Source organism: Drosophila subobscura, chromosome E (assembly GCF_008121235.1).
Source record: "Drosophila subobscura isolate 14011-0131.10 chromosome E, UCBerk_Dsub_1.0, whole genome shotgun sequence".
Lineage (NCBI taxonomy): Eukaryota > Metazoa > Arthropoda > Insecta > Diptera > Drosophilidae > Drosophila > Drosophila subobscura.
The window spans coordinates 5149898-5174708 of record NC_048531.1 but is presented as its reverse complement, the minus strand read 5'-3'; the positions used below and the strand labels follow the sequence as shown (position 1 = coordinate 5174708).

The 24811-nt window shown below is 45.3% G+C and overlaps 2 protein-coding genes across 10 annotated transcripts in view; one reads left to right on the top strand and one right to left on the bottom strand.

The window, feature by feature from the left end:
* LOC117891162 (transcription factor collier) overlaps positions 1-22059 on the top strand; it is a 28059-nt gene extending 6000 nt beyond the window's left edge. Inside the window, exons 4-11 of one of the 8 annotated variants that reach the window (XM_034796478.1) lie at positions 5990-6063; positions 7608-7676; positions 18419-18500; positions 18578-18758; positions 18966-19247; positions 19328-19475; positions 19555-19844; positions 21066-22059. In XM_034796478.1, coding sequence (XP_034652369.1) covers positions 5990-6063; positions 7608-7676; positions 18419-18500; positions 18578-18758; positions 18966-19247; positions 19328-19475; positions 19555-19844; positions 21066-21157 — 1218 coding nt within the window. In that variant the 3' untranslated portion in view covers positions 21158-22059. Of the gene's footprint in view, positions 1-5989; positions 6064-7607; positions 7677-18418; positions 18501-18577; positions 18759-18965; positions 19248-19327; positions 19476-19551; positions 19845-20338; positions 20734-21065 lie in introns of those variants that run through there. The other 7 variants (XM_034796476.1, XM_034796474.1, XM_034796473.1 and 4 more) reach the window with 7 other exon arrangements.
* Positions 22060-22767: 708 nt separating this feature from the next.
* Positions 22768-24767, bottom strand: LOC117891165. Of its 2 annotated transcripts, none has more exons than XM_034796488.1 (2): positions 24465-24767; positions 22768-23388 (listed from the first exon to the last, which is right to left on the bottom strand). In XM_034796488.1, the coding sequence occupies exons 1-2, from the start codon at positions 24700-24702 to the stop codon at positions 22796-22798; spliced, it is 831 nt and encodes a 276-aa protein (XP_034652379.1). In that variant the 5' UTR covers positions 24703-24767; the 3' UTR covers positions 22768-22795. The 2 variants fall into 2 exon arrangements, with proteins under 2 accessions (XP_034652379.1, XP_034652378.1); XM_034796487.1 differs by lacking the exon at positions 24465-24767 and adding an exon at positions 23604-23957.
* Between the last annotated feature and the right edge of the window lie 44 nt (positions 24768-24811).

The following is a 24811-nucleotide window of genomic DNA, read 5'->3' as shown; positions in this document are numbered from 1 at the left end:
CCTTTCCCTGCCTTTCCCTGCCCTTCTCTATGTCTCTCTATATTTCGCTCTGTTTTGTGGGCGTTTCTTGCCCGTTTAGCCCGTTCGCAGCCAGAAACGAGCGCACCATAAATTTGTCCACAAATTATCGACAGCAGCGACATCGCCCCTTTCTCCCTACCCACCCCCCTCTACCCACTGGTGAGAAATCCATTTGTGCGAATGAAATTTAATCGCAAAATATTTGGCTCTCTGACGACAATTGAAACAAGCAAACCGTAAAATAAAAGAACTCGCCGTAAAGCTATCCCAAAAAAACAAAAAACATCTGAGCAAGTGTTGAATGTGTGATAAGAAAATCGTTCGTTCATATAGGGGAAATTCACAGCAATTAAACCTTATCGAGTGGCGCAATTAAATGTTGTTTTATGTATACAAAAAGCGTTATTAATAATTTCATAATGGGTCTTTGAGGGAACATTACAATATTTCCGGATTCTATAATCTAGATTCCCAAATGGCAGGCACACAAATATACTCAGACCAATAAATAAATGTGTGCATATCCCCATATCCATGGTAAATGGCAATTTTGTTTAGTTTTTACAATAATTTGAAATAAAAACGCAAACGATTTAAATGCAATAATTTACGCAATAATTCGTTCTAAAATATATTTGATAAAGTTATCCGATGCACTTGAATTGGCCGTTTCCTTGCTTTCCTTCTGTCACCTTCCACCCCTAATTTTGGATGAATCCCCTCCCATCCGAATGCTCACTTCGACTGTCGGAACGAGTTTGTCGCTGGCTGGGAAATGAGCAATCATTTGATCGGATTAGTTGGGCTTTCTGCCACTGTTGCTCTGTGTTTCATTTTGGACTGTATATTTTTCGGAGTTTTACATTTCATTTTGTCGCGTATCGCGAGCGGTGGGCGACAGCCTTATCGTCTGGCGTAACAGATAAGGCGGCGGATAAGCGACTGTTATCTGTGCGGATCAGTTGGCTCGGCAGGGGGGAGGGAGTATTGTTGTAACCTGAAACTGCAATTGTAGCAGGGAGAATACGATTACGATTGCGATTGCGATGCGACATTGTCTCAGCCGGCGAGCATTGGGGCGGAAGAAGCAATAGGAAGAGGCAGCGCAGGACAATTGTCAACTGTCGCGTGGCCAACCCTTCGATGGCTGATGGTATCTGCAGGACCAGTGCTATACCCTTTTAGTGGCTGCAGGGGGAGGGAGGGAGGAGGGGGGCAGGCAAATGTAGCAAATCATGGTCATAATCATAATTACATTCGATCAGATAACGGTTCAAACCGTTCGAACAGGAACAGGAGGCGTCGCAATTGCAATTTGAGCTAACGATGAGAGAGGAACACGGACATGCGACCATGGACCATGGACCACGGACTATCCACGGACTATGCGAACCACGGAATCGCTTCATTTACGATCATATTTCATTTTCATCCGACCAGGAGCGGTGGGAGGGGGGCAGGGGTTGGCTTGGAGGTACGGGTCCAGCATGAAAACAAAGCCAAAGAGTGCCCAGGCAAATCCTTTTTACCCCGTTTTTGTGTTTTTGCCAAAATTGCGCTTATCGCGATTACACGCATTATGGCGATGCGATTACACACACATAGAGGCAAAAATAGACCCAAAAAGCGCAGCGAAATTCTAAACCAAATCAAAGAGTGGGAGAGAGAGCAGAGAGCAGAGAGATTAATGCACTCAGATAGGCACACAACAGTTACCCAACTGTTGTCCAACCGCTGCAAGAGCGAATGCACCGTTTCTGCATGCAAATAAAAGCAAAGTGCAAAAGGGACAATGCCAATACACTCATCCTCATCCTCATCATTCACTGCCAAACAATACGTCTGTCCCGCTCTCGCAATGGCGCTGCCTGTCTGCCTCTACTTTTCGCGTGTTAATTAAGCGATAAAATTAATTTGTGTGTCAACACTTAAAAGCAGAGGGAGAGAGCGAATCATTTTCGATTAATAACACATTTCACATTCGCAGCCAGCTCTCCGCTGCTCTGCCCGTTTTTATTGCTGCTGGTCGCTCAATAAATTCAACAGATTGCGCGAAAAATCTCCACATTTGCATCTCCACTTCGCCGCCACAAGTGCGCGCTTGTCCATGTGTGTTGTTTGTGTGCGTGTGCGTGTGTGTGTGTGCGTGGAGCCATTTGCCTGCTGATTTGTCTGTCTCGCTTTTGCTCACTCTCTCTTGCCGCGCTATGCCTCTGCCACTCGCACACATTACTGGCAATGCGATTAAAAATGCTTTCACGGCAAGTGCATTTCTGCGGTCGCCGGCGCCAAGTGTTGGCAACGGGGAGGAGGATGGAAATATGAGGGAAGCGCCATATCGCCCTCATTATGCGAATTGTGAAATGCATGGCGAAATCCTCTTTGAAATTCTTGCGGCTCCCTCAGGGGAACTCGGGGAACGGACGAACGCCCAAGGTGTAGTGTAATGTGTGGAATGTGCAATGGCCAAAATCTGCATTTACCTGAGTTTACAGCGAAATACTCTTACCATCTTATAAGCCATATTTCGGTGCAAGTTGCTGGACATTCGCTGATATTTAAAGATAATTTATGCTATCAAATCTTCATTCTTTCCTGCTTTAAATCTTAACTTTATGCCTGCAAATGTACCAGGCGTAAGGTTAGTTTATGATTTATTAAATTGGAAACTTATTTCCATATTTCCAAGTTAATTCAACACTTAAACATAACAAACGACAAATTTCTTTATATTTTCATAACACTTTCGTATCCAGAGACTCACCGAAAAATTATGTTAATTTCTTGGGCCAGCAAAGGGTTTCGCAGATTGTGTCCCATGTCCCTTCTGCCAAAAGTACCGACTGCAAATATATTCATTCATATAAAGGTTGCACGGGTACTTGCAACAGTCACCTCCTTTACTTCCGCTTTCCCTGCCCTTTTCCACTTCCCTTTTTTGGGTGGCCGGCAATTTATGCGTTGTCCTGATAAATGAAGCTTTAATAAATTAAGAGCTACCCTCGATAGGTTTTTACTTGTGTGTGTTGTTGCTGTATAAACAATTTTTATTTTTTGTTTTTTTTTTGTTTTTGCACACGGTCTTTTGTGTGCGATAATTTATCTTGTTTGGCGAGATTTTTATTTGGGCCCGTTAAATATGCAACATGCCGTTGCATGCAACGCTCGTCCGTCTCGTGGCTCCGGCATTCATCGTTCCACATGCAGAGTGCGTGAATAATGCAAGGGATGTCGATTTATTTTATTCCAAAAGCGATAATAACAATTTGCACACACAAAAAATGCAGCAAACAACAAAAAAAAACAAACAAAATAGCAAACAAAAAACGGCATCATTTTCAGTGTCGTTTTGATGGGAAATCGTTTAAAATTTAAAAGCCGCTTCTGTTCTCATCCTGTTTTGTAGCCATCCTTGCTGCCTGTCCTGTCATCACTTCATCACTTGCTTTTTTACCCGGGAATTTTGTTTTTGTTGCTGCTGTCTTCCTGCTGGTCTGTTGTGCTCTTTTTGGGTCGTCCTGCTCCTGTTCCTGCTCCTGTTCTTTGTCCTGTTGATAAATCGTAGTTTAAACGCTTTTACTCCAGTTTTAGTGGCTTTCGTTTAGTTTGCCGTTTGCGTTCGTCTCTTTTTTTTTGTTTATTAGATGAGCCATTTAGGCTCCGATTTCACTCGTGACTTTTGCACGAAAGAATGGGGAAACAGAGCCAACTAATTGTTTGTTTCTGCATCCCGGCACAAGGATGATTGATGAGGATCTCTGGTTGCCCAACAGCTTAGTCGTTTTTTGGTGGGGAAACTTAGATTTGTTTGTTTGTTTGCTTTTTTTGTGAGTGAAAAGTGGCAAGTGATTTAACAAGGCAATGCAATGGAATGCTTGAGGTGGATACCGTACCATAATCCTCATCAAAACTGGGGTTATATAGTTTCCAATCCCAGCTCCAACTCGCATTTAATGCCAAATAAACAGGTGACAAATGTGCACCCGTTTACCATTCCATGGAAAATGGCAAACTTTATGTCCTGCCAGAAAGAAAAAACATTGAAAATCCATTAGAATTGGCTCCGAACGGGGATAAAAAAGGGACCAGATCCAGATCCATCCCTGGGCCTATAATTAGTGGACGGAGTGCCTGTGTCCCACAGATGGAGAGAGGGGTTCAACGCGTAAGTCTGGTATGATATCCCACACAGATTGGACATTGAGCCGGGCTATCGAGAGCTGTCCTCTGTCTCTGATCCTTTACACACAGGTTGCACGGCAGGGAAAGGGAAGTTATTAACCTGACAAACGGGATAATAAGGGATGATCATAACTTTTACATGTGCCCAGCATGGGGTGGGGCGGGCTGCCTTCCAAAAGGGGGTGATAGAACTGCCGCTGCTGCTGCTGCCGGTGCTGCTGGTTGCATTAAAATTAATTTCTGATTATCTATTTGGCTGGGCACACACACAGCTTTCTGGCTTTCCTGCCTGCTCATCCTTGCTGCTCCTGCTCATCCTCAGTTTTAGTTTTGGCTTTGAGGAAAACAAATGCACATATGTTGGGTGGGAAAGCACTCGTCCTTGACGCTGTGTAGTGGCAAGTGGCAGCATTCTTCTCTACGTTTTTGATACTCAGTAGTCCTACGTATAGAGGGGTATATTATTTTTGTGCAAATTAATGTAACCAGCAGAAGGAAGCATCTGAAACCCAACTAACTCGTTTGTCTGTATGCAAGAAGAAAACGAGTAGAATGGCAACCAAAGTTGGCACAATTTTATAGCCATGGAAGTATTCTTAGCATAATAAGACCTACACCCAAAGTACCGATTGTTTTTATTACTGGGTATCTTTCAGTTCATCAACTATAGCCAAAGATTTTCTTGTTTTGTTTTAACTTTTGGTGGATGAACCACACGGCTCAGGTTTTCGTGGAATACAATTCGGTTATTATTATTACTTTTGCGTGTATCTCTGGCGAGCTGCCACCGGGTGATGAATGATCCCCTCCCCCTCCACAGCCCACTCTCAGCAAGGAGAATACCAACCCCTGCTGCGAGATCTCGCACCCATATGCCGTGTTTTTTTTTGCTTGTCTCTCAACTAATTCAGCGGCTGAGTGTTGGATTACGGTTACGAGGATGGACGAGTGCAACCCGCTTTAATCATTTTTAAATTAGAGAACTATGCGCCTTTTTGTTGTGCCACCACCCACCACGCACCCGCTGCACCCCGCCCTTGTTCCCTCGTTTGTTTATCTATTTGTTTCGAGAGGTTTGCCCGCCAGCGCTTCTTTGTCCGAGGAAATTGCAGCAGATTGGCCAACGTTGCACTTGCGGTTCTCTCTCACTCTTCCACATGGCATGATTTCGGAACTGCCACTGACACCCCGTCCGACCCCTAACCCTGCTCGAAAACACACGCCTCACTTCACTTCCACCGCACAAATAAAACAACAAACAAATAGAAAGACACACAACAACAAATTCAAGTGGAGTTTTCTTTGCACAAATACAAATACCAACTACACCGGCCAGCCAGCCAGATATTATCCTTGCAGCGAGCGAGAGGTAAAAATTGTGGACATTGTCAATATTTGCATTCGCCTGTCCCATATGTCGATTTGAGCCAGCAAGCAGTTCGAGCCGCCTCGAGTTGGCTCTGTAATTAGCATTTATGTGTGTTTGTCTTTGGCCCAAATGATAGCTGATTCCGCGAGGGGGGAGGGCGGTAGGTCACCAGAGGTGGGCAGTGCCACGGTGGTGTCGATAGCTGGGGGTTAATAACGGGGTCACACAGGGATTACGAGTGCCCACGAAATTTTCGAGGTTTCGAGAGGGAAAAGTAAAGTGAAGCCAAAGCAAATCCATGAGGAAACCTCTCAAAGATGACACTTTTAAGGGGAAAAGTGTACATAGATCATATTTTAATTCATATTTTTATAGAAAGTTTTACTCTAATAATTGATTTTTGCCATCTATTTGCAGGCCATCATCTATGAGGGTCAGGACAAGAATCCAGAGATGTGTCGCGTCCTATTGACGCACGAAGTCATGTGCAGGTGAGAGTCCTTCTCCGTCATAATGTTCATCCCCTTGCCACTTTTATTATCTATCTATAAGGCTGCCTCCCCTTGGACCATTGTAATCCACACCTTTTGATTTCTGATTTGAGAATCGAAATCTCAATTCTCGCGGGCATTCGGCCAGTGAGTGTCTCCCTGGAGCTTTCTCTATGCCGCTCTCCCTCTCTCTCTCTCTCTCTCTACCCGTAGCCCTTAGACTTGCTGAATTCTCATTTGCTTTTTGTTTTTTTTATTTTTTTCTCACATTTTTCGCGTGATTTTCTTTGCGGGTTTTTTCTCGGGCTTTAATTTTGTTGATTTTTGAGCTTCGGTTTTCTGGTGTCCTTTCTTTTTATTTTCATGCTCAAATGCACGGGAACTGAAACGTATAAATGGTGGACTAGCTCACCCACTACCTCTACCGCCCACTCCACCCCCCTCTACACCACTTTTGGGGTGTTGTTTCACCCTTCTAGCAGCCTCTGACAGTTGAAGGTTGCGTAGGAAATAAAAACGGCACAGCAGACAAGGGAAAAAAGGAAGCCAACACCAACAAAAAAAACAGAGAAAACTGAGGGAAAGCCAAACAACAACAAAAATTACACAGCTTTAGCCGGTACATTCGCCCGCCTCCCCCCTGTCAGAGCATCCCCTGCACTCCCGCTGGCCGGCCATCTTTTATTATTTCGGATTGGCACCCAGTTTTTATGTTTGCGTAGCATTATCAAAAACAAGGGGACAACGCACACAGCGCCAAAGACACACAGACACACAGCCACAGAGACGCGGCCAGGGGTTGCAGCCTCCCTCCCACCTCCCATGCATAGGTCGGGCAAACCGTAGAGAAGGTGTGGGTGTGGGTGTGGGTGTGGGGGGTGAGATGGCGTCGTCTTCTTTATCGTTTTGGCTTTTCGCCCATTTCAGTCATCCATGTTTATGTTATATGCCCCGGCCAGAGCCAGAAGCTGGTCAGATTCAAGCCAAAAATGCCACCCCCCAAAAGGATGACCCTCAATCCAGTCGCCACCCCCGAAGCACCCGCCTTAAAGCCAGCCCAGCGGCTGTGCAGTCAAAAATGTACGCAGCCATTGAGCCCGATATAGATATACTCAGACTCAGACGAGAACAGGCACAGATATAGATATAGATATAGATATACATTGGGATATTTGTGTGCATGGAGAGCAATGACAAATGCCTGACCCCAAAAAAAGAGACAAACAGTTGAGAGAGTTGAGAGACTTCTAACACACTTTTAAGAGCTGCTGGCAGTTGGTGGAACAAGTGGGTTAAAGTGCATAAATAAAGGTGGAAATAAGTTAGGGAAAGAGCCTTAAACAATGCATGAATTTTTAGCCTCAAAATAGGTTAAAGTTGTTATAAATCCCTTACCATTTTAAAGAAATTTCTTATAAATATTGCTGTTTTATTTCATTATTTACAACTCACAACTGAACAAACTCTATACTTAATAAATATTTAAGCAACCTTAAATTAAAGGTAAATTAAAGTTGTTTTTTGTGATTTTTCCACTTCCATAGTCGCTGCTGTGATAAGAAGAGCTGTGGCAACCGCAACGAGACGCCATCGGACCCCGTCATTATTGATCGGTAAGTAGCCATAGTTCATGTAGCCATTCTGCCAACCAGTACCGACCAGCAGCTCCTGGCTGCTCCTCTGCCACACAAAAGATGACATTTTAAGCAGCTTTTCATCATCGTCGCTGGCTTTTTATTTTTGTCAGGCCAGAGCTCTGTGTATGCGTATCGTTGATTTATTGGCATTATTATCAACTGCAATATAAACCATGATGCGGCAGACATGCAAAGGGGACACACAGAGTAAACAGTGGCTGGGGCTGGGGCTGGGGCTGGGGCAGGAGCAGGCACAAGAGTTATCCCTGGGAATGGAAATGTGGCTGCAGCTCAAAAACAGAGCAAAACAAAAATTCATCAAAATGTGAAAAGCAAATTCTATTTTCATAAATTTTGTAAATTGAGACGAGTTTGCGGCAATCCGACACCCACCAGCCGCCCTCTTTGAGGCACTTCCCTGCCTTCCAGTGGTACCACAACCCTCAAGTGGCTGTCGCGTGTCAGGCGAATTATGTTAATTGCATGCACATCCTTGTGGCAGCCACGCCTCCGCCTGCCACCGTTGCTGCTGCTCCTGCTGCTCCACTGACAACTGCCGGCTGCCTGGGAGTGCGTCGCTCATAATTGGCTTCGGAAATATTTTGTTATTGCAAAGGAAATTAGGAAAAACCAAAATGAAAAACAAATTGTTATGGGAGCTTATGATTAAGCCAAAGGAGTGGGTAAAAAAGGGCAAAAACTAGTCACATATCTGCAGTTCTTTCGTATAAAATAGTATCTGCATTCATTCACATCCGTATCTTTCTCCACAGCAATTAAAAATGTTCCTCAAACGAGACCCATTGATTGCGAATGAAATTATCTTAGCCCATTATTGGCCATCGCCTCATTGAGTTGTTAAGCAATTTTCCAGTCCCCAGGCCCCATTAAAGTGTAGGACACACCTTATGCAGATGATAATGATCTCAATCGAACTGCAGCCAGAGCAATGGTTCGTGTGATTCCATGTAAAGAGGATGCACCATCATCACCATCATCACTGGTGGTCTGTCCTCCACCGATGGGTGTCCAAAAGTATTTGCCTAAAGGGCCACACATTTGTGTACCCGCCCAGCTTCAGCTTCAGTTTCATTTCCAGTTCCAGTTCCAGTTGCAGCTCCAATTGCTCCAGCCCCTGTCTGGGGGACTGCCCACAGAGGTGTTCTCCGAACCGAGACGAGATACCAGCTTGAGTTGAGCACGAGAGTCTGCTTAATGATTCTATTATTAATGTGGATAGCAAAAGTGTCTAGGACCGGCTACAGGTTGGCCGGCAATCAGGCCATAATTGGTGTCATAATTAAATTTAATTGATTGCCTCCTCGAACCCCACCTCCACCTTGCTCTCAAAACTCCGAGTATCAGTTTGCAAATTAGGAAATGGTCAGCCCAAGTGGAAGCTGCAGAAAAACCAAACCAAACTCGAGGCAAGAAAAACTCTTGCTGCACAGAGATACTGAGATACTGAGATAGTTAGATACGAGTAGAAGTGATCTCGGCGAGATCAGAGATCGCTTCGCGCCTTTGCACATTTATGATCTTGTTAAAATTGCTTTGCGTGGCAACGTGTGCTCCAGAATGGAGCCAAATGCCAATGTCATCCGTTGGAATAACAGTTACACTCACAACTGATCTACAGTGCCAGTGCCCAGTACCAGCCCCAGCACTGGGTCTCTCCTCCACGTGCCCAGGTGCGACACTTTGCGCTTGATATTTACGATTATTAATTCATTTCTTCTCTATTTATTTGCCTTGTTAGCCAGGCTGCTGAAGAGGCGGCAGAGGCCTCCTCTGAGCCACATCAAATTGGTTAATCCCCTGCCAAGAGACGGCAGCGTGAGGACACCAGGAAAATAGAAAGGGAGAGCTGGGGCTGGGATTAGAGACGGGATCGTGTTTGGGTTGGATGTAGCATAATGCTTGGGAAGAAGTATTGTTATAATGGATCAAAAATCTTTAATGGTTAACATTCTCATACCATATATTATTATTTTGATAAGCAAAATTCACATGTAGGTTGCAGATCCCAAACACTATTGTGTCACGCGCGCATCTCTATTTCTTTTTCGCTGCACATGTCGCATTTGTCAGGTCGGGCTGTAACTTTTGTCGGCATTCCACAAGCCGAAGAGGACGCTGAAGCTGTGGCACAAACAGCAGCAGCAGCAACTGGACACAGGCGCATATCAATCACTAGCTGAAAACACTCCCAGCTCCAATCAGCTTAAAAGGCGGCATGGATCAGTCAAACCAGCCATGAACCACCGCCTCGCCCCGCCTCGCCCCGCCCCGCCTTACCTCACTCCCCACCCAACGTGGGCCTGTGGCCTGCTCATTGATATGCCAGTAGATCATGCCGCCAGCAGAAAGACAAAGACTCCCGGATAATCTATGTGTTCGCAACTAAATTTTGCCATGGCCCCACAGGAGAGGAGTGGCAGAGCAGAAGCAGGGCAGGAGCAGAAGCAGGAGAAGCCTTTAAGCGCTAACTCTGCCGGAGGTCCAGCACATTTTGCCACTCAAGCAAGCGTTCACCTCGCACTGCCACTACCACTGCCACTGGCACTGGCACTGCCTCTCTGTCCCGCTCCCACTCCTGGCCTTCCCTCTTTGGGAAACTTTGTCAGCAGCGCGCAACAATTGGAACTGATTGAAAATTCCACAACGGGGTAGCCGCCAGCGGGATGAGGTAGTGGCTTTGCTGTGGAGGGACATGCTTGCATTTCAAAGTGGTTGACGAAAGCCAAAAACTGATACGATATGACAAGAGCAGCAACAGCAGCAGCAGCAGCAGCGGCAAACAGTAACTGTAGCCAGGGGGATAGCAGGGGGGCTCTCTGCTGTAGAAGTCTCAGGCACAACAGCACCTCAATTCCAACTTGGACTCGCTCTCTCTATGGCTGTCCCGCTCGCGCAAGCTCTCTTCCTGCTTCGCAAACAGACGGCTGACTGACGTTCGAACGTGTGCCGCGAGAGTAGGAGCAACTGAGACTGCAACTGCGCGACTACCTACGACTGTGACTTCGCTGCTCTGCTCTCCTCTGCTCTGCTCTGCTTGGAGATCTGCGCACATGTTTTATTGATGAATCTCTGTTATTCATGCAAGCGATCTGCGGGGTGGTGCAGGCGGTGGAGGTGGATGCTTTGGAGATGCCGAAATTGTGCACACAATGACCAGCGGGCACAGTGGGCAAAATTCTGCCAAATAAGTATTCAAATTCTATGACAGATTGAGTATTACATCTCACATACATAGTTTGTGTGTCTCTGATATGTGCGATATTTCCCTTATTACATTTGATGTATCCGCACTTGTAGTTTTCCTCCAAACCGACCCACTGTGCACATAGATCGTTGTGGATTTGCAATTACCCAGCGCAGGTGAGGAGGGAAGAGTGCTTTGTTTGCCGCTTTGTCTCGGTTCCGCTCTCTTCCGCACTTGCTCTCTTTCTGCTACCTACCTCGTTTATTTATGATTTGCGAGGGGGGTACACACACACAAAAACACTCGCTCTCGAGCATTGTCTTCGCATTTCGTTTTTGTTGCTCTGTTTTTTTCTGATCCCGCCCCCCGTTCCCGCGCCCTCTCCAACTTATGTTGCTATGCACTTCGTGTGTGTTCCATAATTAAGTGAATTTAAAGCTCACTTCGGCGGTGGTCGGCAGCGATCGTACTTTTGGTCGTTGCTCTGCTCTTGTTCTGCTTGTTGGCGAGGTATTCGTGTTGTTGGTTCTGCGACATGTTCCACGTTTTTGTCACACATTTTTGACGGGACGGATACTGGGCCTGTGGCTGTGCCCGTTCTCTGTGCTGTGTGTTCCCAGTGTTTTCGCTCTGTTCTTCTCTTGTTTCATGTTCCATTTGCTGGAAATCATTTTTTGTTTCTTTGTGTTTTTTGTTTTTGGTGGCGAATGCCCACCATCTGGCGTATGCGTAATGACGTGAGTGATATTGACAGGCATGCAATTGGCCTTGTTATCGGCGATGGCCATTAAAATCGTTATCGCGTGACCGACGCCCGCGTTCGACTTTTTAATTTGAGTAAATTGTGCTCTTCCCCTCCCTCCCACACGCTATCGCACTCATCGCAATGAAAAAAACAGCAACAACAGCCACTCAAACACCCATCTGCATAGCCAAACAAACTGTAAAAGAAAAACCGAGCAAAAGAGAACACAGAGACTTGCTTTATGCGCCGAAGCTTCTGATACCCTACGAGGTGGATCGCTTAAATGGTGGGTGGAAACATCTTGGAGTAAAATAATGAATAAAGAAGGAATGCATGGCTGAAATATGTACAAATGAATTTAGTTGTTCTCTATGAAAGGGTATCAAAACGCAAAGACAGAAGGGAAAGAGAAACTACAATGTGTGACAAAAAGCTCTCAAGCGAACAATCGAAAATTTGCCACTCTTGCATTTATCTACGTCATTGGCATTTTCTTCGCTTTATTTCAATTTTCTATATTGTCCGCCATCGTCCACCAAATAAACTAAGTGCCAACTCCCCCACCCAACCAACCGACCACTCACTACACGGCATACGCCCACTCCCTCCACCTATACAACGAATAGAATTGACATTTTGTGGTGTCCAATATGCAAAAACTCACAGGCGAATTGTTGAACACTGGAGGGCGAGTAGAGCGTGTCCACTTGGAGGAACATATTCCAGGCCACAAATCTTTTTCCAGTTTATATTTTTGAACTTATCCCTCTCGATTACTTTCAATAATGAAAATCATGAATTGAGTGCCAATTATTATAAGTATCCCTTGGCTAATCTCAGCCATTGGTTGTCCCAATATTTGTCTACACTTCTGTCTCTGCAGTGTGGGCTGCGTGAGGCGAACAAATGTTTTGGGCCATTCATTGCATGCCGTGGATAATCGGGCAATCGCGCTAAAAATGATGACAAAACTGCGCTGCTAGTTGCTGGCTACAGTTTTTAATTTTCTAAATGCATTCCACCTGGAGAGTGGGTTAGGGTGGAGATCCAGAGTAGTTGGGTGGGCATTTTTGGGTGTTGGGGATGCCAGCCAGTGCTGGCGTGGATGAGCGAAGAGTGTGGTGAGGCAGGTACGGAGGCAGAGGACGTTTTGTCCTGCTCAAATATTCAAAGCGACGCAAAAAAAAGGGAGAAAAGGAAGTAGGGGCCACATTTTGACAGCATTTGTGGTCGGTCAGGCATCGACAGTGCTCGCGCCATGAAATATTGGGCAGACATCGCAGACAGACAGCGACTGGTATGGGGAGGGAGACAGCAAAGAGATCCCATAACAGTTAATTATCGATAGACGATGGTTGGAACATCTCATATTTCTGCCTTTTTATCGCAGTCAGACATCCCCATCCTCCAAGGATATACTTATCCTACTTCTGTGTACATACATATATTGTACGTAGACCCTTGCGATTATCTTTGAAGTGGAAACAATTGAGTTTGAAGTGCACTTGATTTGCACCTCGTAAATCAACAGAAATGGAAATAGGAATGGATGTGGAAGTGGAAGTGGAAATGGCAATAGAAAATGGAATTCACATTGAATTTTTGCATTTCAAAGAACGCTTCGCCACGTAAATTTGCATATTCGTAGTCGACTGTGCACTGTCTATTGAAATTGAATTATTAATGCAAATTTTCGCTTGCTTCACTCTTTCAATTGGCACACGGCACATTTTTGGCAGGTACAATTTGGTTTTGCCTCCCGGGAAATGCAGTTTATTAAATCATAAATGTGTATGTATGTACATACAGTATGTATTGTTACAAATGGTTCAACAAATTGCAACAAAGTTAACTAAATTTTGTAGTAGAAATGTAGCAGAAAGTGATAAAAAATACTATGGAGGAAGAGGAATAATCTATAGTTTCGTGATAACTGTCCGCTCCTGTCTGAATAAGTATCCTTTCAGCATAACTATAACTCCCTTAGAACGTATTTATCTACATATGTATTGGCAACCCTTTAAGCATTTTCCATAGGGTTAAGCGACATGAATTAACCATCGCTGAATCTCTGATGATGTGCATAATTGAAATAACCGCAAGGAGAACAGAACAGCGCACATATGGATTCAAAATTCACAGATCTTAACTATATGGAGTGCCTGCCACGCCGCCTTCCTCCCTTCCAGCCATTGTCATCATCTACGTCTTTCGTTTCGCTGCCGGTCTTTGTCCCTTTTTGGGGCTGTGCTGCTCCACCAGTGTGTGTGAGTGTGTGTGTGTGATTCCGTTAGCCATTTCTTTGGCCATTTACCCCCGTTGCATAATTAATGGTATTAAAAGCGTTAACTGACATTCAACACACACATAGACACACACACACACGCAGAATAGTTGGCATAATTTGAGCATTTCAATGAGGTCGATAATTTGATGGTTCAAAGGTTACGGGAACTGCTAACGAAATGGGGGGAAAAGCCAGCAGCACGCACACGCACACACAGAGCACACAGCAGCCTTTTTAGCCGAAAAAGATACATTTGGATCTTTGTGCGTGCGTCTGCTAGCAGCTACTTTTATCGATGTCTGATATGGCCACGAGTGTTTGGCTGTGTGTGGCTGTGTGTGTGTGCATGTGAGTGTACAAATATAATCAGTTTAAAGATGAAGAAATCCCAAAAACAACAAGCAGCTCTTTCTACCCCACAAAACAACAACAACCACAAGAAGAAGAAGGCATTCGGAAGGTATTTCCCGGGTCCCAACGGCATGACATTGAATCCCAGAGCAACCCCAAAACACACACAGACAGAGAGAGAGAGAGAGAGAGAAAGAAGAGAGAGGAGAGCTTCATTCACTGAAATGAAATGAACAGCCGAGCAGAGCCGTTAAAAAAGCTCACTCATAAGAAACCCACTCAAGACAGCAGCAGCCACACAGCAGCAGAAACTCACTTTCGCTCTCTTTTGGCTGGTCCTGTCTCTCCCGCTCGAAGCGAAAGTGTTTTCAACAAGTTCCGTTCTCTTCCGGCAAAAAGGATAAACCGAAGCTGCAGACAGAACACAAAACAAACAAACAAAGCTGGGGCAAGAAGTTGGTGGTGAAGTTCCAAGCCAACGCAACCCAACAACCCCACCGAAAAGGTCTATTATTATACAAAGAAAGCGGACAACCAAGAAGCCAAAGAAGCTTTGTGGGAGTGGGGTCTTTTTTTTGTTTGGGGTGTAGATTGCTGGCTGGCTGGGTTGGCAGAGGGTGCTGCTGGGGCGCTGCGAAGCGTGGAGCGTTAAGCCGAGAAAGAGCATAAATAAATAAAGCCCAACAACAATAGAAAGCACCACCAGAAACAGCAACAAAAGCAACAAAATGGTGACGGCCATGTTTTTGTGTGGATTTCTCTCGCTCTGTCTGTGTGTGTGTGTTTTGGTGGAGAAAATGCCAAAAGGCATAGAAATGGCGCGAAAGTAAGTTTTCGCATTATTTTAGGCTTGACTCTCGCACACCCCCACCCCCACCCCCACCCACATCTCACAAAGCTCTCCCGGCTCTTGCTTTTGACTAGCTTTGCTTCTTCATTCATTTGCTGCTTTTTCTTACGAGCCTTCTGCCTTCGTCCTCTGTGTCATTTCCATTGAGTTTATGCGACAATAAAGTTGAAAATTTTGAATATTATCGTTAGTGAAAAATTAGAGACAAGTTGCCGTCGACTCCGCACGCCGCCAGTCTTACCCTCAGCAGAGAGTGAGAGAGGGGGAGAATAGTGTTTGTTGAATACCCTTCAAGAGGAGCAGCAACATCTGCAAGGATGAGCATATCCCATGGCTCCCATATGAACTATATTCCTGGTAGGGTATCAAAAGTGTCGGCACCCACAGGCTAACTTTTCCATCAGGTTGCTTCTGCTGTCTCCTCTGCTGTTGCTGGTGTTTGCCGGCGTGCGCCAAAAACGCTCTCGGCTCCTCACGGCCTGTTCACGCTGCTGCCTGATAACATCAGCGACAACATCCCATCCGAGCCGCCAAAGAGGAAAGAGAGAAAGTGGTGGGGGGAGAGCAGCAGCCAAGAGGTGGCAGGGCAGGTAAAGCGATTTATGCTCTCTGCAAATTCATCATTAAATTTGTGTGAGTTTTTGTTGGCGATGCCCGAGAGATAAGGCCAACATTTTCGCCTGTTGTTGTTTTTGCTGCTGCTTTGCAAATTTACAGTTAATCGTTCTGAACACCCCTACCCAGCACCCACTGGCTCCAGGCCATAAAGAAAAACCTTAACTTTTGGATAAAGATATTTCGAATTTATTTCAATTGTCTGTGCCCCGAATGCTGTGAATGGAATGGGCTGGCAAGTGGTCTAGAGGCTATCGGTTGGATTTGGGGATGTTGCGGGGACCATAAAGTTTGTTGAGATGACAAATCATTTGGGTTTGCTGCGATAAAAATCAGTTTGTGGAATTTTAAGAACTATATAAAAACATTTCCAATAGATATTCTACTACCCTAAAAAAAACAATAAGTAACTATTATTCATCCAATGTTTCTTATTATTATTAAAAATCAGTCTTCCCCCTTTGCTCCAAAAGGCATTGATTTGGCAATTGAAGAACTGTCCACCCACTGAAAAATAAGAAATTCTCCACCCAATCGAATTTCTTTTCGGTGTCCGCCCCCTCACCTCCAAATATGAATGACCAATTATGCACTTCGTTGGCTCTACGTGCCTGAGCTGCCAATAGACCCCCCACCATAATAGAGCGGAACAGAAAACAGAAGAACATCCCCATCGAAGCGCCATTCCCATGCCCCCTGAGGTGCGCCTCTGTCATGTGCGAGCATTTGATGATGCGTAGCTTTTCATTAAATGAAAATTTCGCGTTGCTGGCAAAACAAAGGACAAAGAAGAGGCCAAAAGAGCAAACTTTGTTGCCGCAGCAGCAGCAGCAGCATCCTGAGAAAGGAGAGCAAGCAGTGTGGAAGGAGATGGAGCAGAGCCCAAAGATGGAGGACACTTTGATTTATTGGCGGGACGCGACTGGAATTTTTAATTGCCCCAAAGGGAGTGGGGTAGGGGGTAGCCCAGAGCAGCATAGAGTCAAATCCTAGCGTCGCATAGGAAATTGAATTGGTCAGGATTCGTATGCTCGCTCGAGTATTCGGGGGATTCAGTCACCGAAACTGACTCAACTGCAGCGTAAAACTACAGGGAGACAGACCCATGCAAATGGATATCTTCGTGGATGATGGGAGTGGTGGTGAGGGGCACTGGCAATTTATGCGTCCTGTCAGGATATTTTGAAAACATTGTAACTCAAGCGTGAGGGAGAGGGGCACGGTGCACGGTGCATTGCCGCTTCCGAGAAAGTCAATTAGCTGCCCATAAAGATGCAGGGCGATGATGGGTGTCCCTCCTATACCAGGGATGAGCCTCAGCCCATCAAGTGAATGATCCTCCTGCTCAATAGCCACTCGATACGTATTCAAATTTCAGTTTTCCGCGCTGCAGTTGCATCTGTGAGCGTTTCCACGCTGCATGTAACTCGATATTGCATCTGACAGATACATGGCTCTAGCCCTCTCAGGGGATGGGAGGGATGTGCTGACGCCGCTCTCAATTCTCGTCGATTCTGGGCCTCAGCGCCACATCTGTTCCCAGTGCCAGCGAACCTTTAACCTTTAACCAGCGGCCCTTTAAGCTACAGAAATAACATTTATATCTTTGTGATTCTGAAGAGAAATTTGTATTAATTCGCTAATGATTCATTATGGTAGGGTGGGTGCCTGTGTGAATGGAGTGCCTGGCCTTGGTTTGATTCATTTGAATCTGCGCTCTGCGTTCGCTCTTTGTTTATCAGTTTCAGTTTTAATTGAAATTCGTTTATTTCTTATCGAATTTCGTGTCTGAATTATGGATTGCTGAATGGTTTTTAATGTGCTTTGCTTTATTGGGTAAATACATGTCTAACCCTTAGAAAAAAGACTGGACATCTTTGCCTTTTCCTGAAGAAACATTCGATCTGTAGAGTGTAATCCTGAGGATAATGAAACGCTCCCACTGAGCATGGACATATGCAGATGTTTGCCCGCTGGTTAACACTTCTCCTCCCTGCTAATTTGTCCAATTTGTCGAGTGAGAAGCAACACCAAAAACAAATGAAAACTGCCACCCGCTGATACGTAAAGGAAGGAAAATATTATTTCTGCAAATAAAATCAGTGGGGGAGAGAGCGGAACAAGGGGATGTGCCCTATCATGTCGCGCCGCTGCGGCGGATGCATAAAAGTATTTTTGCCATTTAAATGCACCACTCACGGGTGTCAATTTCTAGCGTAGAGCCGCAGGACATTCGCCGGCTGTCGGGCACTGCAAGCCACTTATCGCATCCGCAGCCCCAGGGCACGGCATCGATTGGACAACAGCAACAAGGCAACGCGGGGGCAAGTGGCAAAAGGGGCGCACTCGAACTAGCCGCAGGGCCAACATCTGCTTGAAAACAAAACAAAAACGAGCGTAAGAAAAGGCAGGAAAAGCAGCAGCAAGTGGCAGTGGCAGGGGCGGGCAGCAAAAAGGCGAAACCCGTGATTAGCAGCTCATAAAGCCGGATCCGAAGTCGTCGTAAAAGAGACTTAATTGAACGCAGTGCATCCAAGCCGATAGAGCTTGTACACTGAGAGAGAGAAATGGGTTACGAAATCATTAATAAGTGATTTAAAAACCTACTTTTTGTTGGCCAGTGTACAGTTTATTGACTAATGAAAACTTATTTAATTGTTTGCAGCTTCTTTCTCAAGTTCTTCTTGAAGTGCAATCAAAATTGCTTGAAAAATGCCGGCAACCCGCGGGACATGCGCAGATTCCAGGTGAGTGGCGATGCCTAACCAAGAATCATTGATGATCGGTGCTAATCGGTAACATTTGCCGTCTCCCCCCTCTGCAGGTGGTCATCTCCACACAGGTGGCCGTGGACGGACCCCTGCTGGCCATCTCCGACAACATGTTTGTGCACAATAACTCGAAGCACGGACGGAGGGCCAAGCGGCTGGACACCACGGAAGGTACAGGCAACACATCCCTGTCCATATCCGGTCACCCCCTAGCGCCCGACAGTACCTACGATGGTCTGTAGCAAAATTCCAATTATTCCAAAACACTTTTTTCGTTTTACGTAGCTCCAGCAATCCCTACCCTCCCAATCCTCGACCCAAGAGCTTCCCCCTCCAAAGTTTTCATTTTGTTTGTAGCAATTGGCAGGCAGATCCTAGAGAAAAGTTACTTTTTGGGTAGATTTTACTCATGTTGGAACTGTTATTGGAATATTATTTCAGGTCTCTACCCGCCCCTGCCGGTGGCCACGCCCTGCATCAAGGCGATCTCCCCGAGCGAGGGCTGGACCACTGGCGGCGCCACAGTCATCATTGTGGGCGACAACTTCTTCGATGGGCTCCAGGTGGTGTTCGGCACGATGCTCGTGTGGAGTGAGCTGATCACGTCGCACGCCATCCGCGTCCAGACCCCGCCCAGGCATATACCCGGCGTCGTGGAGGTGACGCTCTCCTACAAGAGCAAGCAGTTCTGCAAGGGATCGCCCGGACGCTTCGTCTATGTCTGTAAGTGGTCGCCCATCGAGGCCCCCCCTCCTTCCGCATAGTCCATGCCTAACCTTTCGATCCATTTGACGCGCTCCAAGCAGCTCTCAACGAACCCACAATCGACTACGGATTCCAGCGCCTGCAGAAGCTCATCCCACGCCATCCCGGCGACCCAGAAAAGCTGCAGAAGGAGATCATACTGAAGCGTGCCGCCGACCTGGTCGAGGCTCTGTACTCAATGCCCAGGTAAGACCATCTCCACCCCGACTCTGCCGCCCACAGTCTCTCACTCTCTCCACCTCTGGCGCTCCCTTGCGCGCAGCAGATCTCCGGGCGGCTCCACCGGCTTCAACTCCTATGCCGGACAGCTGGCTGTCAGCGTGCAAGACGGCAGCGGCCAGTGGACCGAGGATGACTACCAGCGCGCCCAGTCGAGCAGCGTGAGTCCACGCGGCGGCTACTGCAGCAGCGCCTCCACACCGCACAGCTCGGGCGGCTCCTACGGCACGTCGGCCACCACGGCAGCGGTGGCAGCCACGGCCAACGGCTATGCGCCCACACCCAACATGGGCACGCTCTCCTCCTCGCCGGGCAGCGTCTTCAACTCCACGTCAAGTAAGTAGATCAAGTAGATCCCCCGCAGAACTAACAGCCGAGTGGTGAAGGGAAGTTATCTAGAGAGCAAGAGAAGTGAGTTTTGAATTAAAGAAGGCTCAAGGAAGGTGTCAAAATGGATAGAAGGCGTAGATAGAAGTTCTTGAAGTTCTTTAAACCAGAGAATTGAAGAGACTCTTCTGTTATAGTATAGAAGACACAAAGAAATGTTTCAGAATAAGTTTCCATAGATATTTCGATAGAACAGATCTTTGCTTAGCTTTTGATGCTCCCTTCAGCGTCCCAAGAATTGTTCTTCCCATCGATTTAGTTTCTTCATTACCCATTTTCCTGAGTTGATTACACCTTTTTTTCGTTCATATAACTCTCACATGAATGCCACCCACTCGAACTCGAAACTCCCAGTCCCAGACCCAAATTATCCCTCCCCCCAAAAAACAAAGTGAACAAAAGTATGCTCAGCAAAGTGCATTTTCCGCCATTAATTTCAACAGTGTCCGCCGTGTCGTCGACGTGGCATCAGGCGTTCGTGCAGCATCATCATGTGGCCGCCGCACATCCGCACCACTATCCGCATCCCCACCAGCCGTGGCACAATCCAGCCGTGTCAGCAGCCACGGCGGCGGCCGTTTAAGGAACTGCAGCAGGCAGAAGCTCATCGAAGAGCCAATGGAGGAGTCGCACCAGAAGCAGGAGAAGGACGAGAAGAAGGAACAGCAGGACTGGAATTGGGAACTGGGAATGGGCCGGATAAACGACATTTTGTTGAAATTAAATGCTGCTGAAACACGCCCACCCACACAGACACCAGCCCCCCAACCAACCCACACTGAAAACACATCTATCGGCGAGGACGCCCCACAATCTGTGGCTCTGGCCGAGCACTGAAAAAAAAACACTTCCACCTACAAAAACAACACAGAAAACACACGATTAACGGTATTTATAATTTGCATTATCCCAATATTTATCCTAAAAACGATTCAGATCTCCCAAAAATATCGAACTTAGAGGGAGGATCAACCTTTAGCAGGAAAAGCTCTCCAATGTTACCCATTTATATGTACATCCTAACTCTAAGTATTATATTTTATTCATATTATTATTTGACTGAAGATAGCAAACTTTCTACTTAGGAAACATCGATTTACCTTTACCTTTATTTGTTTTTTGATAGATCCCAACTAATGGCAATTCAAAATCTTTTTAAATTATTTACAGGAGTGAGCAGCCTGAGCTTCAATCCCTTCGCCCTGCCCACCTGCAACACCCAGGGGTACAGCACCAGTCAGCTGGTGACTTCAACCAAATAATATTACTACTAAATGAGGCTATTGGCAGGCCAACCAATAATCCCCTCCCAACTCGGAAGCTCGAAAGTGCAATAAACAGAAAGAAAGCAAAATAAAATGGTTCCAAAATTCAAAAACACTTTATCAATATAGTTGTATATTTTGTCGATTGATTCCCCGTTTTTGATTGATTGTTTTTGAATATGCCTAGGCAATAGAGATAAAAATACCCAATAAATACTTACACATACATATACATATGTAATAGCATATCAGAGTAAAGGAAATACATATGAAATCGGGGCGAAAACTCTATGTACATAAACAATACAATAACTAAATGAAATGTATATGTATATCATACCTATCGGAACTGTGAATAGAGGAAATTATACCAATTTATACACACATACCCATGATGATTGAAAATTATACGAATTCAGATATACCAAAAACAGATGAACATTTTTGAATAAACCTTTGGACATAACTAAATGCTTGTATACGACACCCTTTCGGATATGCCATATATCTAGATATGTACGAACTTATGGGGAACTACTCTCAAAACTCAGCCAGAGAAAACTGAAATCAAAATGTTATATACCTAAATAGATATACACATACACATAAATAAATGCTAAAGCCAGAACTTCAACATTTTGCCGCATACATATCTAGCATAATAATTATTGCAAGAAATTTACACATACCAAACAAACTTTTGGCAAACATATCGTGCACTTAGTCCTAGCCATCTTTCACACAACCCATACATTTTTGTATCATATCATCATAAATAAGTATCCACAATTTGGGAATACATTCGGAGTAACACCAAATCTTCATAAGATCCATACAAATGTCTGTATACATTTTGCTATTCAAGTCAGAGTGTTTGATAAGCTACCGATTTGTTGACTAAATCTAAGCCTAAGCCTAAGATGTCTGGGTGCATATACATACATATACAATATACATAATATATATACAGACAGACATGGGCATACACAAGACGAGTACATCATAAGTTTATTGTTTATTACTCGATTTGTCGAAGTTTTATTGCAATCTGTATTTGTATTGTAATATAAAATGTAATTGGATGCTTGTACGTCTAGATCTACGCGAGCGAGAGGAATCGCATCCATACCGATAGGGATATGCACATACATATTTATAGGAATTACAGGCATAGACAGAACTTGGCCGCAAATCGATTTGTAAATTATAATATAAAATACAAATAATAATTATAATTCTAATCTAGCAACGCTCTCTGTTTTGTAAATCTTAACAAGTTATTTAAATAAAATTTATTTAAAATAAACAACATCCATAAAATGAAGATAAAGCAATAATTGCTGCTGTTCCCTCTCTCTCTCTCCCTCACTTATTGTTTTGTCTGTCGGATCTTTATTTTGTTATTTTTTCTAATTGTGAATCGAGTTTTTACATAATAGTTGAAAAATAGATGCACTCTTGATCTCAAGAAAAATCTATTAAGTGGATATACAGAATACATAAAGTCATAAAGTTAGCCTAATCGATTAAAATCAGCTACCCAAAAACCGAACGAGCAAGCAACCATTCAAACACATTCATCTTTGTGTTATGTGGCTTGCTCGTCCTTTTTCCTGGTAGCCGCACTTAATCTATTCATTCGTCCTTGGCGGAGCCGGATTCCTCGCTTGCCTTGAAGATAACTTCCTGGATCTTGGTGCGCACATATAGCTTGCGGCTGAGCGACATCTGACGCATGCTGGGCACAAGGCTCAGGGCGAAGTAGTAGTCGTCATCCTTGCTCTGCTCCTCGTGGTTCTGCTGAATGATGTAGCTCAGTTGCTCGCTGACCGTGGTCAGGCGGTCGATGGATGTCTCCAGGTTGTTCTTCAGCTGTTTGGCCGCGTTGGCCGTGTTGGTGTTTGAGGCCACCACAGTGGCCACGACAGGTGCGGCGCTGATGGTGGAGCGGGTCTGGACGCTGGGGTTCAGCACGGTGACCTTTGCGCCAGACTCGAGGGCAACCTCCTCCTCCATGACATGTATGGGGCTGTAGCAGAGCGGATCTTCGCTGTAGATAATATCCTTGATGTCCTCGCTGATCTCATCGTTTTGCTCATACTCCTCCCACTTCTGCGGGAGTGCTCCAGCCTCGCCTACATACGAGGTGGACTGTCTTTCAATCTTCGGCTTGGCCACATGCAATGGCTCCCGCAGCTGCTTGGCCTTAGTTATTCGCACGGTTTTCTCTGCAATTATATGTATGCGATAGAGTGTTTGTTAATAAGATATGCGATACATTGAAACTCGTCGAAAAACATCAATAGCCACCAAGAGATGGTAGTCCTCGATAGTTTACCCCAAGTCGGCCACATCGAGCCCAATAGTCGATAGCGCATTCGACCTCCCGCCCAAAATGGTCACTTGCTGATAGCTGTGTTGTGCCGTGGTGATAGTTGTTTACCTTTTTTAATAATGGGAATAATACGCCCTTGGCGGCTCTGCACCGGATTTACGATCACCTCGTCGCTGTGCTTGTGACGCAGATGCGTCCACAAATTGGTGGTATTGTTCCCCTTCAAATTGCTGGCCATGCCACCACGCGATATATTATTACCGCAATAGCGGCATATCGCAAAGTTTTCGCAATCCTCGTTGATGTCGTAGTGCTGCCACACATTGCTAACACGTCCTTTTGGCATCTTTACTTTCTAGATGTGAATTAATTCGTGGAAAAGTAAAATTTTCTCTACAAATGAAAATGCCGATTATATTAGCGTTGCTGGCGTCAGTGTTGTCCAATGTGTTGCACCCGTTTTAGTGTTGCAAAACGTAAAAAGTGTAAGGGAGGGAAAACAAAGAAACCAAAAAGAGGCAATACAAAATAAACACAATTTTACTGAATAAAAAGATAAATGCCCTCGACTATTTTAATTTTCTGAATGTATATTATAATGGCACCATGGCTCAAATTCAAACACAAATATGTTCAATTTTCTATTGATGGGCAACCCTGACTGAGGGAACTGGCAGAATTTATACAGACTAATTGGTTTCACTTATGTGTGTATGTGCATATGCATTCCTGTGTGTATCTATGTTTTTCACCTCCCCCCAAGAAATTGTTTGTTTTATTATTTGCAGCACTTTTATTAGCTAGGAACGGAGATGTGCATATCGGTCACAGATTACGGTACTGCGAAGAGGCGGTCTCTGATTCTATCGCGATGGTAATGATCCGTGCCCCGTCTATTACGGACACGGAGGGCACGGGCACGCGTGGCAGTGAGGGGACGTGCGTGAATATATCAGATCCTGAACTTACCGTTATTTGAGTGCAAGCACCTGTGCCGGAGTAAGCTTCCAGTGCCAGTCTTTCCGCTATAGGACAGGAGATCTCCACAGGTTTTACAGCAGGCGTACGGCTCTATTTTGTCGTCGCAAGAGACTAAGTTAAAAAATCTCCAGACGCAGCTCTTTGTGTTTCTTGGCTCAACCAATTTACACCGCTTGTCACCCGACTTCAGGAGGCTCCGGAGCTCCGATTTCTTTTCGACGTGCATTGTATATATTGGATTCACAACAAAACAAAACCTAAACCAAATTATAATATCCACACAAATACAACCAAAGCACGCATGTCACGACATTCAGTCACGCACAAAACAGTGC